General features: G+C 39.2%; 3 protein-coding genes across 3 annotated transcripts; 2 read left to right on the top strand and 1 right to left on the bottom strand.

The window, feature by feature from the left end:
* Positions 1 to 8,279: 8,279 nt before the first annotated feature.
* On the top strand, positions 8,280 to 8,807 carry LOC101295783 (uncharacterized mitochondrial protein AtMg00810-like). Its single transcript, XM_004293126.1, has one exon. The coding sequence runs from the start codon at positions 8,280 to 8,282 to the stop codon at positions 8,805 to 8,807; it is 528 nt and encodes a 175-aa protein (XP_004293174.1).
* Positions 8,808 to 10,417: 1,610 nt separating this feature from the next.
* LOC101293949 lies at positions 10,418 to 11,558 on the bottom strand. The gene is made up of 2 exons (XM_004291733.1): positions 11,253 to 11,558; positions 10,418 to 10,808 (listed from the first exon to the last, which is right to left on the bottom strand). Exons 1-2 carry the CDS (start codon positions 11,533 to 11,535, stop codon positions 10,606 to 10,608), a joined length of 486 nt encoding a protein of 161 aa, XP_004291781.1. The 5' UTR covers positions 11,536 to 11,558; the 3' UTR covers positions 10,418 to 10,605.
* A 316-nt stretch (positions 11,559 to 11,874) lies between these two features.
* LOC101296069 (protein TOC75, chloroplastic-like) lies at positions 11,875 to 16,411 on the top strand. Its single transcript, XM_004293127.1, has 7 exons — positions 11,875 to 13,047; positions 13,174 to 13,395; positions 13,509 to 13,616; positions 13,745 to 13,936; positions 14,082 to 14,330; positions 14,637 to 14,891; positions 16,172 to 16,411. The coding sequence occupies exons 1-7, from the start codon at positions 11,875 to 11,877 to the stop codon at positions 16,409 to 16,411; spliced, it is 2,439 nt and encodes an 812-aa protein (XP_004293175.1).
* Positions 16,412 to 16,761: the final 350 nt, after the last annotated feature.

Raw genomic sequence — 16,761 nt, forward strand, 5'->3', positions numbered from 1 at the left:
TGTTAGAGTGAGTGGACAAAAATAAATTAAATAATTTAACAAAATTGTAATTTGAATATTTTCCCGCGATTAAACTTTAAAAACCTCGATGCATGCAACTTTGATCAAACATTTAACTTTATATCTAGAATCATGTAAGAATGGACAAACTAGCCATGGTGGTTAATCAAATACAGAAATCTCATAAGAAGAGATAAACCAGCCCCGCTGGTTAATCAAATACATAACTGAGAAAATAAAACAAGGGAAAGAGATATCCCCATGTAAGAGGAGCCTCCCAGGCTCTAGTAGCGTCCCACGCTAAGCGCTCGACTCACCTATGGTGAGGATCGCTAATAAAAATGTAGCTAGCAATGAATAAAACCGATCGGAGCCTCCCAGGCTATAGTAGCATCCCACGTTAAGCTCTCGACTCACCTATGGTGATGACCGCTAATAAAGGTTAGCTAGTAATGAATAAGAGCGACCCTAGTATGGTGACTAAAATCATACGAAAACATATAAATCCATAAAACTTCCCCAAATTCATGCAAATGCAGTCACGAGTACGGTTCTCAACCGTATATGGAAATTATAAAAAGAAAATAAAGTAAAACTCATTGACATGTCTCACACTTCAAGATATTCTCAAATCTATATTTATTAGAGAGATTTAAGTATCAAGCATAAATCGTAAATAATTTCTCAACCCGAAATACTCGCTAAAATATTCTCAATTTCAAGATCAATAACCCACAAATAAACGATAAAATTATAATAGAGAACTACCGAAAATCCCATTTTCGGAAATCTTTTATAAATGTCAAAGACAACAAATAAAAACGATAATAATTAAATCCGGGAATCATAAAGAATATCAAAACTCAAATGTCAAATTAATAACCCAAGCTCAAATCCATAAATCATGACTAAAATAAATTCCAAGATCATTTCATAAGCCGAAATTATAATATAAGCTCGGAAAATAGAACGATAATTTCCAAAAGAAACCATGCATGCTTATTTACTTACAAACAAAATGTCCATTCACAGATTTAGACATAAACCTGACGATATCCGCAACGCCACTCGTGAGAGGTTTGCACATATCCTGACACCATAAATATGTTTAGAACCACACTCTTCAATTTTGGAAAAATAATTGCTTTACTGTAACATTCCGAAAATCTTCCGCCCAACCCACTACCCTAGCTAGGGTTAAGCTTATCAGATTCATGTCAAACTCCACCCGCAACCTCATTTCATTAATTTCAACATTCTAGAGTAGAAATAAAGGAAATCCAACGGTAGGATCTTCCTGAGTAGCACACCGATAAAACCAAACTTCGAATAATCCCAAACCTATTCAAAACTTCACCATAATTCTCAAATTTGATACCATTGGACTCCTCTCATCATGAACAAGCTAAACAACTCGAAAAACAACCCAAAAGAGGCGGCGCCGCCGTCTGCTCCGCCGGCAGCGGTGACCGGCCACCACCAACGCCTACCAAATTTTGACACAATTTTCCTCTCAATACACACAACAACTTCCTTAACTAACACAAAGTTCGATTTCAAGTCTGACTAGGTTAATCGAAGCAAAACAGTAAAATTCTCAATTCCAAAACCCTAGAATTTCAAAGCTTCGAATCTCCTTACCTAGATCAAATTATGTTTAAACTTTTGAGGTTTTGTTGTACAAAAGGAGAGCTTCCAAACGAGATAAGAAGCTCCGGCTATGGCAACAACTCCATCACATACAGCCGCGTCTTCTTGGCTTGATTTCTCCCTCAAGGCGGCGCAACATGACCAGCCACCTACCCAGACTTGAAGAGGATGTTCCAAGCTTCAGTTTGATACCAAGTTTGCCGCCTAACTCGGCCGAACGACGGTGATGAAGTTCAGTGAAGGAGAGAGACGCGGGAGAGAGGAGAGAGGGAGAAAGAGTGACTCTAATTTTCTACCTTACCTCAAATGGTAAGTTTCCATTTTTATACCCTTGACCAAAATAATAACTTTACATTTTATACCATAACTTTTACATACGAACTCCGTTTTCGACGTGCCACGTGTCCACGAACTTGGTTTAACGTCCTCTACAACTTTCATACAGGAAGTTTTCACAAATTTTAGACGAAGGAAAAAAAGTCAACTTTTGGAGCCTTAAATGGTTCGAAAACAACGGTAAAAGTAAAAATGAAGTCGTTTACGGTCGAACTGAAAGTAAACGGGTCAGTTAAGGTTCGAGGCGTTACAGAACATGAATCAGATTTCCCATTTCTTTTTATTTTTTGAAATAAGTGTTTTTTTAGCATATGTAATTCATAGAAAATGCCACGTCATCGGTTAACTGTCAACTCAGCAGTTAACTAACACATAGGCAAATAACAAATTTTTGTAACAAAGTTTTTAACAGCGGGTATGAAGATGTCTAATGGAAGTAAGTTCGGGTACCCAAATGTTAAAATTTCATACTTGGGTATGAAATTGAAAACACATTCATAGTTCGGGGTGTAAAACGTAATTAATTCATGATATAATGATAAGAGAAAATTTTAAGAATGGTACACGAACTTTACGTCACTGATAATTAAATTTTTTTAACTTTGTGAAATAACAAATTAGTACATGAAGTAACAAATCCAATACCATTTTTGTACACACCGTTAACATCTCCGTTAACTTGTTAACTAAACGAGGGTATAGTGTTATTTTGACAACCCAATTATCCTTCTGATATGTGTGAGGTCAGATGCAGTCAAACACTCAAACTTATCTCTCTTATCTTTAAAACTAGAATCTCAGCAGCACTCATCATCTACCTCCATATCCCTTCTTTCCCAACCATGGACACCATCGTCTTCACCTACCCAAATCCTAACCCGGCCCCATTCTCATATTCTAGCAACATTGTGAAGAATTAGCCAGACCCGAAAACTCAAAACTCTTCCTCCAACTTCTTAATCGCCGTCGGCAAAGTACTCAATTAAAGCTCCAAGTCCTCCAAGAGATGTCTTCGTCATCGACGCCATTGCTATCATCCAAGGCGGCAAGACCCTCGTCCTATTGCACCGACAAATTCATCTCCATCCCTAAGGTCATGGACGAAATCCATGATCTCTTTTTCAGTTTATTCATTGCGGAAAATTGTTTTAGCCTCGCTCTTAGTCTCACCAAGTGGAACATTTGGGGTCTTCTTAGCATTTTGTATCCAAGGATGATTGGCATGAAAAGAATAGAGTGAAAGTTGTAAATGCAAAGCAATAAACCTTGGCAAGTTGCAACAATATATCTTTGCCATTATAACAGATCAGATTACTCTAATTACCAAGTCCTCCTTGAAATGTCAGTCGCTTCTTGGGATCAGGATCGACCGATCGAGGGTTTTTGTTACCTGGTCCGTCGCATTATCAGAGACTCTAGGCCAAGGATCTCTGTTGAAATCAATGATAGAGCGGGTAATTTCTTGTGCTACTCTTTGTTTAGTTTCTGCCCAGAAAGGTGGATCCATGAAGTACGGACTCCGACTATCTCATTAAATTGCTCACCAGTTTGAAGAATACAAACAACCTAAAATCAATTGCTTTTAAGGCAGCTTATTCTTTCTTATTTGCAAATAGAAAGTTTTCTAGAATTGTAGCTTTGAAAGCTTGAAGGGTAATAAGATGGTGTGGCCGTAGCAACATAGAAGGATAGTGGGAAAAGTTGACCAGACTTATTTGCCCTTACAAATATGAGACATAACGTAGCACTTAACGGAAATGTTAATAGCGTGTACGAAAATGGTATCTGGTTTGTTACTTGATGTACTAATGTGCTATTTCAGAAGGTTGAAAAACCATAATTATCAGTGACGAAAACTTCGTGTACCGTTCTAAAAATTTTCCCTAATGATAAACCAATGAATATCTGAAATCCATGGAACAAATTAAATAAATGCCAACTTCATAGTTACACCATATCTAGGGCTTGAAAGCAGCCTTTAACTAAGGGAAAATTAGTTACTCATCATCTTTAAAAACACACAAAAGAATTTCATGAGGTTCGGGAAGAAAAGAAAATACTAAAGATGAAAAACAAGGGAAAAGATCGATCTTTTCTGGGCTCCGAACTTTTTTCCTTCTCCATGAGTTGCTTGACGGCTCCCTCTTCTCTTGTGCATTTTAGACCTTTTTTGACGTCTAGAAACCCTTTTCATTCAGCTTCATGACTCTTCGATTTGTTTCCTTGTGGATCTTTAACTCCTTGCTTCAAATCCCTTGCCTAATGAGTGCATTTGCTCTTATAACTGCAACCCTATTTGAATTCAAAATCTCTTACAAACTTATCCAATAGTAATATAACATATAAACTATCATATAAGTGTATTAATACAAGGTCATTGAAATATATAGAAATATATAGTCAGGATAAAATGTATGGTGTAGTCTATAGTAGAGAAAGTATGGTGTAGTGCTCATCACCCTACCTACTCTACAGTAAAGTATGGTGTACGTAACATGCTGACTACACCATACATTGTGTAAGTAAGTCATCCACCTTACTGTGTAAGGAAGCAGTAGTCATGAGTATGGCTGGTATGGCTAGACTTGTATATATATACTTGGTTGTAACCTAAACGATTCAATACAAGAGTTTTCTTTTTCTCTTCATCTTTTTTTACATGGTATTAGAGCAAGAACGAAAGAGTTCTTTCTTCCGTTTTTCCATCTCTTGCTATTTTCTTATGATCTTGTTATTGTTGTGGTTCTTTCCAAGCAACAATGACAAAGGAACAAGATTCTTCTATTTCTTCGTCTATTTCTACAATTGTCTCAACTGAGGTTGAAGGTAATCCCAATCTTCGTCTCACATCTGTCTTACTCAATGAGTTCAACTATCTCTCTTGGTCAAGAGCTATATCTCTTGCACTTGGAGGGAAGTCAAAGCTTGGACACATCAATGGAAGTGTTCAACCTCTTAAGCAACTCACTCCCACATATGAGGTTTGGCTTGCCAAAGATCTGCTCGTTATGTCTTGGATTCTCAAGTCCATGGAACCTGCTATCTTTGATATTTTCAGTTTCTCGGAATCAGCTCTGGATCTTTGGAAGGTTGTAGAAGAGATGTATGGAAATCAAAATAATGCTGCTCGAGTTTTCCAATTCCAAAAAGACATTTCCAACCTTTAGCAAGAAGGTAACTCTTTCATCCAGCACCTTGGAAGGTTGAAAAGCAATTGGAACGAGCTCAACATCTACAGACCTCACACTACTGTCGCCAAGGAGCTGCGACAAAGAGCAGAAGAAGATAAAATCTTCCAATTGCTAGCCAGCTTGAGACCAGAATATGAAGACTTAAGAAGTCATATTCTCATGAGTTCTGAGCTACCAACCCTAACTAGCATATGCTCTACCATTCAAAGGGAGGAAATGAGAAGGAAAGTCATGAATGCAGATACCAAAGCCACTACTTTTGAATCAAAAGCTTTTGCTTCAAACTCCAGAAGTGCTAAGCACAAGGTGTATAAAGGGAAGAGGCATGATCTATGGTGTACTTACTGTGAGCATCAAGGGCATCTGAAGGACACTTGCTGGATTCCGCATCCCGAGCTAAAGCCAAAGTTTGAGAAGGAGCAAAGGTTCTCAAGGGAAGCTAAGAGTTTTCAGAAAAAGCCAACACCTAGCCACACTTTCAAGGCTAACCATGCAGCTGCTAATGAAGGATTAGTGGATTTCACCACAAATCCTACTACATTGATAAATGTTGCAACTTACCTTCAACTGAAGAAGGTTGGAAATGAAAGTAATGAGGAGGGAAACAAAGTTGCACTCCTAGGCAAGTTTGCTGGTTTTTTAGCTGAAACTGATGGACTATCTCAGGATGAGATTTCAGTTATCCTTAATGCGTTCTCTACTGCTCTTAATGTCAATACTATTCATGATTTTTGGATTATAGACTCAGGTGCCACTGATCACATGACAAATAAAAACTAAAAATCTTCATGAATTTGAAAAAATTTCAAAACCTTCTACTATGTCAGTTGCTAATGGGAAGGGAGTAGTTTTGTTAGGAAAAGGGAAAATCAATTTGTTGTCAAAAGACATTGATTTCACAGCCCTATATGTTCCTTCATTTCCTTTTCAATTATTGTATGTGGGAAGAATTACAAATTCTGTCAAGTGCATAGCTATTTTCTATCCTCACAAAGTCGTTTTCTAGAATCTAGCAACTTCGAAGGTGATTGGTGAAGGTTTTTACCTAAATGGGCTATATTACCTATCCAAAAGCCTTAATGTTCCAAGAGTCTTCCAAACCAGCATAAACCAAGATCAAGAGCACAAGTTGTGGCAGCAGCGTCTTGCACATCCTTCAGAAACTATTTTGTCTACCTTATTTCCTAGTTTCTATAAAAGTTCTCTTATTTGTGAGATTTGTCAATTCGGAAAATTTTGCTAAATTTTCTTTTGATGTATCTCTTTCTAGAGCAAGTAAAATGTTTGAAATTGTTCATTCAGATATTTGGGGTCCAACCCCCCTTGATTCATGGGATGGTTATAAGTATTTTGCTACCTTTGTTGATGATTATTCTAGAGTTGCTTGGGTTTATGTGTTAAAATTCATAAGTGATCTCTTAAAGGCCTTCCAAGACTTCGATAATCTTGTCTTGAACATATTTTCTTCAAAAATTCATATTTTAAGATCAGACAATGACACTGAGTATATGTCTAACAATATATGAGCAATCATGGCATTATGCATCAGAGACAAGTTGTGTTGGAACTCCACAGCAAAATGGCATTGCTGAAAGGAAAAATAGGGATTTGTTGAACAAAACTAGAGCTTTGCTGTTTCAAATGAATGTTCCTAAGAAGTTTTGGTCTCAAGGCATCCTTACTGCAACACATCTTATCAATCGACTTCCTAGCAGAGTTTTGCATATGAAGTCTCCTTTCGAAATCATGAAAGGGAGGAAAAGTGAGTTGTCTCATCTCATAATTTTTGGATGTGTTTGTTATGTTCACATCCAAGCAATACACAGAGACAAATTGGATGCGAGGGCTAGCTGCTAAATGTGTGTTTTTAAGTTACTCCACAACTCAAAAGGGTTACAAATGCTATAATCCAAAAACCAGAAAGCTGGTGGTTTCTAGAGATGTTAGATTTGATGAATCATCTCCCTTCTTTAGTAGACCAGAAGTTTCCACTCAAGGGGAGTTCTTCAGTGATTTTATTTCATTGCCTCTTCCAATTTTTATCATGAATGATGCAGTAGTTATTCCTTCCTCTACTCCTTTAGGAAAGACACATACTCCTGCTCCTACAGTTATACTAGATTCTCCACCTACACTAGATTCTCAAAATGATGATGTGTGTGTAGAAGAACATGAAGTGGTGTTGCTTGCTGAAGCAACATAGGAAGATGTTGAAGAAGAGATTGAAGAAAAGGTTGAAGAAGAGGTTGTTGAGGTTCAACCTCAAAGAAGGTATCCCACTCGAATTAGGCAACCTCCATCAAAGTGGGACAATTACAAGACCTTTGCTGCAAGGTATCCAATCGAAAAGTTTCTTTCTTACGACAAAGTGTCAAAATCGCATGCTGCCTTTCTCTCTAACATTTCAAGTGAAAGTGAACAAAGAACTTTTTAAGAAGCAAACCTTCAACTAACCTGGAAAAAGACTATGCAGGAAGAGTTACAAGCATTAGATAGAAACAAAACTTGGAGTGTGGTGTCACTTCCTGCTGAGAAGAAAGTTGTAGGGAGTAAGTGGATCTTCAAAACCAAATTCCAATTTCAAAAATTCAATTGAGAGACATAAAGCTCGGTTAGTGGCAATGGGTGGATTACAAGGAGATATTTGCTCCTGTGGCAAAGATGAATACTGTAAGGGTGTTGTTGTCAATAGCAGTGAATCATGAGTGACCTATGTTTCAAATAGATGTGAAAAATACTTTCTTACATGGAAAATTAGAAGAAGAAGTTTATATGCAGCTCCCTCCTGGTCATCCACAAGAAGGCACTCGTAACAAGGTTTGTAAGCTACATAAGGCTATCTATGGCTTAAAACAATCACCTCGAGCATGGTATTCAAAACTCAGCTCTATGTTGGAAACCTCTGGATTCAAAAGAAGCAATGCAGACTCATCCTTATTTATCAAGAAAGGATCTGCAAGTAAACTTTGTGTTCTTATCTATGTTGATGATCTTATCATTATTGGTGAAAATTTGGAAGAAATTAATCTTCTCATGTAGTCTTTACATCAGACTTTTGCCATCAAAGATCTCAGAATGTTGAAATACTTTTTTGGCATTGAAATGGCCACTTCCACGAAGGGTTTATTCTTAAACCAAAGAAAGTATCTTCTGGATCTACTTCAAGAAGTAGATATGTCTGAAAGTAAACCTCGTGCCATTCCTCTAGATTGCAAGTTCCAAATGAATGCAGTAGGTGAATCTCTCCCAAACATCCATGAGTACCAAAGATTGGTTGGGAAACTCATATACATCATCATTACTAGGCTTGATATCACCTTTGCAGTGAGAATCATTAGCCACTTCATGCATGCTCCTACTGAATCTCATATGCTCATTGTTAAAAAAGTGTTGAGATATCTCAAGGGATCTGTAAGCGGAGGTATTCTCATGAGGAAGAATTGTCACAACAACATTGTAGGATTTACTGATGCAGATTGGGCTGGGAACAAGCTTGACAGAAAATCTACAACTGGATTTTGTACTCTAGTTGGTGGAAATCTAGTCACTTGGAAAAGCAAAAAAACAGCACATGATTGCTTGCTCAAGTGCAGAAACAGAGTACAGAGCAATAGCCTCAACTTCTTGTGAGTTAATCTGGTTAAAATATCTCCTAGCTGATCTAAGATTATCTCAGTCTCATCCTATGTTACTATTTTGTGACAATCAAATTGTAATGCACATTGCTTCAAATCCGGTCTTCCATGAGAGGACCAAACATATTGAAGTTGATTGTCACTATGTGCGAGAGCAAGTTCAAAGCAAGGTTATCTCCACAGTATATCTTGAAGCCAAGATCAACTTGCTGATGTTTTTACAAAGGCTCTGCCTTCTGTTTAATTCCATCAGTTATTATCCAAGCTTAGATCAGTCAATATCTTTGATCCAGCTTGAGGGGGAGTATTGGAACATATAGAAATATATAGTCAGCATAAAAAGTATGGTGTAATCTACAGTAGAGAAAGTATGGTGTAGTACTCATCATCCAACCTACTCTACAGTAAAGTATGGTGTAACATGTTGACTACACCATACCTTGTGTAAGTAAGTCATTCACTTTACTGTGTAAGGAAGCAGTAGTCATGAGTATGGCTGGTATGGCTAGGTATGGTTAGGCTTGTATATATATACTTGGTTGTAACCTAAATGATTCAATACAAGAGTTTTCTTTCTCTTCATCTTTGTCTACAAAGGTCATGTAATATGCAGGTTTAATACAATGTCAAAGTTCTAAAGCAATATAATTGATTACAGGAATTTTAAATAATCATGAACTCAATTGCATTTCTGAGGATTATACCCTTCACTAGTCGCTTGTGGAAGTAGAGGGACTGTTCTGGAACGTTATACAAGCCTTCACTGAACTTTGATCAGGTGGTTGTTCACTTGGGTTTCCATCAGCTCTTGGATTGCACTCTTTTGAATGATTGTTCTCATTGTACTGTCACTTGAGAGTTGAGACGAGCAGGACTTTAGACAAGTAGTTACATGCCTGTTGCTAATTTATCACGAGATAGCATGCATTTAAATTTCATTCTACTGCAATTTATGCTTTATATTCTGCAGACCAGTTAATCAGTAGTGGGAATGATGAATAACTACTGTTATTACTTTTAGGAGGCTGGGACTCCATAAAAGTCTAACAAAAAATTGTATACCGGTGGGGTTTGTACATTGCTTCTTATGTGGGATTAGCGGTGCTGCATCTGATATGATGTAGTTTGAAGGCAACTGGTGAATATCAGGGACTAATAATTGCACAGATGGTATACAGGGGAAGAAGATAACACCTCAAGATTTTATGCGTCCACTCTCATCAGTTGGAAAATGGTGTTTCCTCACCCTAAGAACAAAATGATCTGTACTGATTCAGGTTTTTCTGCTAACCGGATGTGCTATCTGGTTGCATACCTACTTGACTAATACCTGATGTGAAATATGTACACACGGTTTATATTTGATACAGATCTGTATATCCTTCTGAAAGATAAAACTTTCGTTTTTGCAGAAATGTTGTTTATACAAATACAGTTCAGTCAGTAGTTGCTTCCAAAAGTCTATCAAAATATAGTGAGTTGAAAACTCATAACATGCAACACATATAACAAAATTCAGATTCATATATCTAAATGACAAAGTAAAATTAAGCATGTTCCATAGACAAGGTTTTACCAGATGGTATCAGAACAACAGAGGGGATTGGTTTCAGACTTATTTCCCTTTCTAATCAATTTTGCAAATTCACAGTATTAACATGATTACATTAACTCTTCTTTATCTTCTGTGTGGATTCTCAAAGAAACTCATAACAGAAGTTGTTTACAAGCTTCACTGGAAAGGATTACCTCATCACTAGCGCTGACCATTATATCGGTACAGCACAGAACTGCTAGTTTGGGATTTCTCTCTCAACACTTGTGGTCGGCACATCCTCTGAAAATCCATCAACGGATGGCTTTACAACAGTGTAAAAGAACACATTATAGAAAATTGTGAAAGCAAGGAGAGCAACAGCTGTGTATGTAAAAAATTCTCCTGAAAATTTCTCCGCTGCTTCTTTTGTTTGATTTCTTGTAAAATTCACAGAGGGAGCTGCAGTCAGTTGAAGAAAGTTGCCGTCAGTGATCTGCTTAAACCATATCCATTAGTTTCAGTGCCATTAATTTCCTAATAATCAAGAATTATGACACTGCAAATCCGACTAGCCCTTCACATATTAAAAATAATAGATCAACAGAAATTGAGACTGTTCACCAAGAAATAAACCAAAATTTGACTGAAACATGCCATTGGTCTAAGTAACACAATGTTTATATGTTTGACTGTGTCCAATCTTAACCATGGAAGCCAAAAAGGTAGCAGCATAACCAAGCAATAAACTTCTAACAAAGCTGTTTCACCAATCCACATACAGTTTAGCCTCCAATTGAAAAAATGGAATGATCATCATGATTCTAAGATCGTATAGCTACAAAATAATAGAGGGGAAGAACAACATGAACAATGTAAAAGCTTGGTGAAAGAGAAAGTACGTACCGGCTTCTTTCTTGGGTCGAGAGCGAACTTGTTTCTGGGTTCGAGACTGGAACTGCTGATCAAGATTTCTAAGGGCCTCTCTGGCCTTCTCCGGGTCAACTTCAAACTGCTGTGACCCCTCCTCCTCCTTCACCGCACGAACCACCATTCCTATGTCCTTGTTTTTGAAAACGCCACGCCATGCAGGCACTAGAAATAGCTCGTTGGTGAAAGAATGAGGACGAAAAGGTAGTAGTGATAATGGTGGTGCTTCACTGTGGAGCGAAACAGGAGGAGGAAGCATTTGTGGAGAAGAATCAGATAAAATGCCTCACTAGGCACCCTACCAGGACCAAAACGGCTTTATCCTACACTTCAAACGACCCTGCGTATCATTTCAACAAAAATAAAAAATAAAAACGACGTGGCGTTTTGACTTCTGTTTTATTTATTTAATCTATTTAATAATTTTAATATTTCGCCAGTCTCTTTCTCAGAATCTCAGTACTACATATTTGGTAAACCCCGCCACCACTGCAACACACCAAGCTCGTTGATCTCCGGGCCGTCCGTACGATTCCCGATCATTTTTTTTACCATTATGCCGCCCTTGTGCTTTCTCCTTTCTTCTTCTCCTTGACCAATGCTCGCCGTAGCGCCAACCACCACTTACCTCACCGTCCCCACCACCCTCCGCCGTCCCTCCTCCGCTCCCAAGCTACCCTATCTACCCTCCGTCGCCAACACCCGCGCCCGCCGCCGTCAACTCGCCCAATGCCGCGTGTCTTGCTCTTCCTCCTCCTCCTCCTCTTCGCCTCTTTCTCTAAACCCTAACCCTTCCTCTTCCCACAACCTCCTCCAAAACCTCGCCAAAATCCTCGCCGGCGCCACCACCGTCACCCTCGTCCTCAACCTAAGCAAATCCCCCGCCTTTAACGGCAGAGGCGGAAGTTCGGGCGGCGGAGGAGGAGGAGGAGGTCATGGCTCCAACGGCGGCGGCGGAGGGTTTTGGAGGAGGCTGTTAGGGCTGCATGCGGCAATAGCGGACGAGCCGAACGACGAGTCGTGGGATTCTCACGGCTTGCCGGCCAACATTGTCGTCCAGCTCAGCCGGCTCAGCGGCTTCAAGAAGTACAAGGCCTCGGAGATTGTGCTCTTCGACCGGAGGCAGCGGAGCGCCGTCGGCGCCGACGACCCGTTCTACATGTATCTAACCCTCCGGCCCGGCGGCGTCTACACCAAGGCGGAGCTCCAGAGCGAGCTTGAATCCCTAGCCAATTCCCGAATGTTCGACAAGGTTGAGTTGGAAGGCAAGACCAACCGGGACGGCACCCTCGCCGTCAGCGTCTCCTTCACCGAGAGCATATGGCTGGCGGCGGACAGGTTCCGGTGCATCAACGTGGGCCTGATGGGCCAGGTCAAGCCCATTGAGATGGACCCGGATATGACAGATAGGGAGAAGCTGCAGCAGTTGAGGAACCAAGATAGGGAGTACAAGAGGAGGATGGAGAAGGCCAGGCCGTGTATGATGCCGGCTTCGGTGCAGAGGGAGGTGGTGCAGATGGTGAGGGAACATGGGAAGGTGACTAGTAGATTGTTGCAGAAGGTTCGAGACCGGGTTCAGAAATGGTACCAAGATGAGGGGTATGTGTGGGCTAGTGTTGTTAACTTTGGGAATTTGAATACAAAGGAGATTGTGTGTGAGGTGATGGAAGGTGATATTACAAAGCTGGTTGTTCAGTTCAAGGATAAGCTTGGCAATGTTGTTGAAGGGAAGACTCAGGGTCTTGTGGTCAAGAGAGAATTGCCCAAACAGGTACTATCGTTGTCTTATATAGTTGATTACTTGGGTCAAAAGCATTGAATGGAATGCTTACAAGTTTGATAGGTTAAATTGTTGATTGGTTCAGTTATTGTGGTTAATGTTCGACATGGTTTACAGCTTCGACCAGGTAATGTGTTTAACATAGAAGCAGGGAAGCAAGCTCTGAGGAACTTAAACTCCTTGGGATTGTTTTCAAACATTGAAGTGAATCCAGTAGCGGATGAGAAGAATGAAGGAGGGGTAATTGTTGAAATAAATCTTAAAGAACATGAACACAAGACTGCAGATGTAAGCACAGAGTGGAACATTGTTTGTGGACATGGAGGCTATCCCACTTTGGTAAGTGTGAAACAATTTCACTACCCTGTCTCATCAACCATGAATTTTTTGGGAGTTTTCAATGTTGTGATTATGACTGTTTTGTATTGCATTTGTGTATGCTGTGTGTTCAGGCTTCACTACTACCTGGTGGAACTGTTACATTTCAACATCAGAATCTTAACGGGTTGAATAGGTCTCTTATTGGTTCAGTTAAAACTAATAACCTCTTTAACCCTCAGGTTCAGGTCATCTCAATTCTGATCTTCTTGTCTTGATCATTTATGCCTCCCATGGCCATCTTTATGTCTATGGATGATTCAATATATTTGCATAAATTCATTTATTGTTTATGGTCATCTTATCTCAGGATAATCTTGAGTTTAAGCTTGAGTATGTGCATCCATATCTGGATGGTGTGGACAATCCCCGCGATCGAACTCTCCGCGTAAGCTGCTTCAATGATCAAAAACCGAGTCCAGTCTTTACTGGTGGGCCAGGGGACGATGAAGTTCCCCCTGTAATGGTTGATCGAGCTGGCATCAAGGCTAATATAACAGAGGTGCTTCTCACGATTCTTTTTCTTTTTTGTGGGTGTTGAAAGTATCTACTACATTTTAATTACAAAAACAGAGGTCCATCTCATTGTCTTTTTGAGTATATTGATCTGCTTATTAGTATATAATTCCATTGCCTATGTCTACCAGAATTTGAGCCGTCAGAGCAAATTCACTTATGGCCTTGTGATGGAAGAGATAACCACACGTGATGAACAAAACCATATACTTTCAAATGGTCAAAGAGTGTTGCCCAGTGGAGGTGTTAGTGAAGATGGACCTCCAACAACTCTCAGTGGTACCGGCATTGACCATGTGGCATTTTTACAGTCAAATATCACACGTGATAACACCAAGTTTGTGAATGGAACCTTAGTTGGTCAGAGGAATGTGTTTCAGGTAACCTCAATGATATGAAGTTGCTTCTGCTCATTTTATACTGCAGTTGGGGAATAAAGAATAGTAGCTTATGGTTTCATTTGACAAATGACCGCTTGCTCATCTTTGTACTATTAAAAGCACACCAAATTCTACCTTGACGTTATTATGGAGAATTACGATTTGCACTTTTAGTAATCTGTAGGATATCAGGATTTTTCTTTTGAACAAGTAGATGTTACTTCAAGTTAACTGGTGGCTGTTTTGCCTTATCCATTACTTGCTTATTTACTGGGCTAAGGCTAACACTGTTTGTACAAATTGCAGGTTGACCAAGGCCTTGGTATTGGCAGCAAGTTTCCATTCTTCAACCGCCACCAGTTATCATTAACAAGATTTTTCCAGCTGAAGGAAGTGGAGGAAGGTGCTGGAAAACCACCACCACCTGTGCTTGTACTTCATGGTCACTATGGTGTCTGTGTTGGAGACCTTCCAAGTTATGATGCATTTACCCTTGGGGGTCCATATTCTGTGCGAGGTTACAACATGGGTGAGATTGGCGCCGCTAGACAGATCCTCGAGGTAGGGAGCTACTTCAAAACTTGAAACAATTCTTTGTTTATTCGGTCTTCCCCTATTTCTTTATTTAAGTGAATGTACTGTGAATTAGTTTGCTCATATAGGTGAAGAAACTGAAGTTGGTCTATCACTTGTCTGTCCTTTCTTGTGGTTTACATTCACTTGATTACAGTATTCAAAGTGACTTTGTTGTTACTTATTCTCGTAGAAATATTGACCAAAGTGCCAAACATAGCACTTTGAGTTTGCTTTAATTTTTTGCGAACAGAGTTTCTGTTGTCTCTTGTGTCTTCGACTGCATTAACAATCAGTGGTGGAATTTCTAATCTAGTCGAAACTGGTAAAGCTAAATTGTTCTTATAAATCAGTTCAGTTATTATGATATATGAGCTTAAGGTGTCTCTTGCCTTCGTCATTGAGTGTTTGTATGACTTCAGTTAACAAGTGGTACTCCTGAGAGGTGGTAAATCATTTTCTGCTATGAAAATTCATTACTTATTATTTGCATGCTTGTTTGCAGTGTCATGGATCCCTTTACGCAAACTGATCTCACAGTTATAACTCTGTTTTATGTGTTTTAGTCTTAGAATTTGCATTCATCTTAAACAACTTGATTGATCCATGCTTCTGAGTTGTCATCGCTTGTTATTCTTTTTCCATTATTGTCATTTGATTGCTTTAGGTTATTCGCAGATTAGGATCGGACCAACAGGGAAGTAATGAACGAAAGGAGAAAACTAAAAGAAACGGGTATAGTTACTAGCATCACAACCATTAAAGGTTTTAGTAACCACACCTAGGGTAGTTTGCATAACACAGACCTAGTGGAGAGAGCTTTCATGTCTTACTGTCCTTAAATATTTCGGCTGAAAAGCTGCACAACGTTGTATATACAGAAACCCCCAAAAGTACACAAACCATAAGAAAAACCCTAGCAAACAATATTTAGAAATTAATTCTAGTATTGATAATGTTAAGAAAATAAGAGCTTGCCCAAATCTAGTGCTGCAAGACTGCAGGAAGGTCCAAGGTCATCTAGCATTATTTGGGTGATAGGGGGTAGGAGAAGTTTAAAATTTACCCTTGATGTCCACTATGCGATGCTGTTTGCTCCTGAAAATATTATCAACTTGATGGTGTACATTATTTCCTTTTGCTAATACATGTAAACACATGTGATGATGCATGTATGAAAGTTACAGCAATGACATAAGCATCTGTACTGTTAGAGGGGAGACAGATAGCTAATTTGTTTTTCTCTTCTTCTTTTTTTTTATCTGCAGCTTGCAGCTGAGCTGCGCATACCAGTTAAAGGTAAAAATGTATATGCATTTGTAGAACATGGCAATGATCTCGGAAGTTCAAAGGATGTCAAGGGTAACCCAACCGAGGTATACAGGCGAGTGGGTCACGGGTCATCATATGGTGTTGGTGTCAAGTTAGGTCAAGTAAGAGTGGAGTATGCTGTGGATCACAACTCTGGCACAGGCTCAACATTCATCCGATTTGGTGAGCGATTTTGAGCTGGGACAAGTTCCTCTAGTTTGCTGTTAATAATATATCTTTTAGGTTTTTGAGACAAGTCCGGTAGTCCCTTGAGAACATGATGTTTTTTCTGCTCTATCTTTATGCTAAGCTTGTATGTATATATAGATATATATATATATATATACAGGACCCTTCCAATGAGGGATCCCTATTTTAAGCCATTTATAGGGATAGGGCATTACACCAACTTCCCGACTATAATTTTACATCTCCACCGTTCATATCTTAGGTCTATATGAGTAGATCACCTCTACAAAATTTCATATGATTTGGTGATCGTTAAGGCTTTCAAAAGTTCAATTTAGTTTTAATGACCTTCAACGGT

This window comes from Fragaria vesca, linkage group LG2, assembly GCF_000184155.1.
Source record: "Fragaria vesca subsp. vesca linkage group LG2, FraVesHawaii_1.0, whole genome shotgun sequence".
NCBI classification, from domain to species: domain Eukaryota; kingdom Viridiplantae; phylum Streptophyta; class Magnoliopsida; order Rosales; family Rosaceae; genus Fragaria; species Fragaria vesca.

Bases quoted from the DNA above. Each gene is read 5' to 3' on its own strand.
- LOC101295783 (XM_004293126.1), top strand. From the start codon at position 8,280: ATGGCCACTTCCACGAAGGGTTTATTCTTAAACCAAAGAAAGTATCTT.
- LOC101293949 (XM_004291733.1), bottom strand. From the start codon at position 11,535: ATGCTTCCTCCTCCTGTTTCGCTCCACAGTGAAGCACCACCATTATCA. The intron at 10,809-11,252 runs GTACGTACTTTC...AACTGACTGCAG, and splicing joins TCGACCCAAGAAAGAAGCCG to CTCCCTCTGTGAATTTTACA.
- LOC101296069 (XM_004293127.1), top strand. From the start codon at position 11,875: ATGCTCGCCGTAGCGCCAACCACCACTTACCTCACCGTCCCCACCACC. The intron at 13,396-13,508 runs GTAAGTGTGAAA...CTGTGTGTTCAG, and splicing joins ATGGAGGCTATCCCACTTTG to GCTTCACTACTACCTGGTGG. The intron at 13,937-14,081 runs GTGCTTCTCACG...TATGTCTACCAG, and splicing joins TCAAGGCTAATATAACAGAG to AATTTGAGCCGTCAGAGCAA.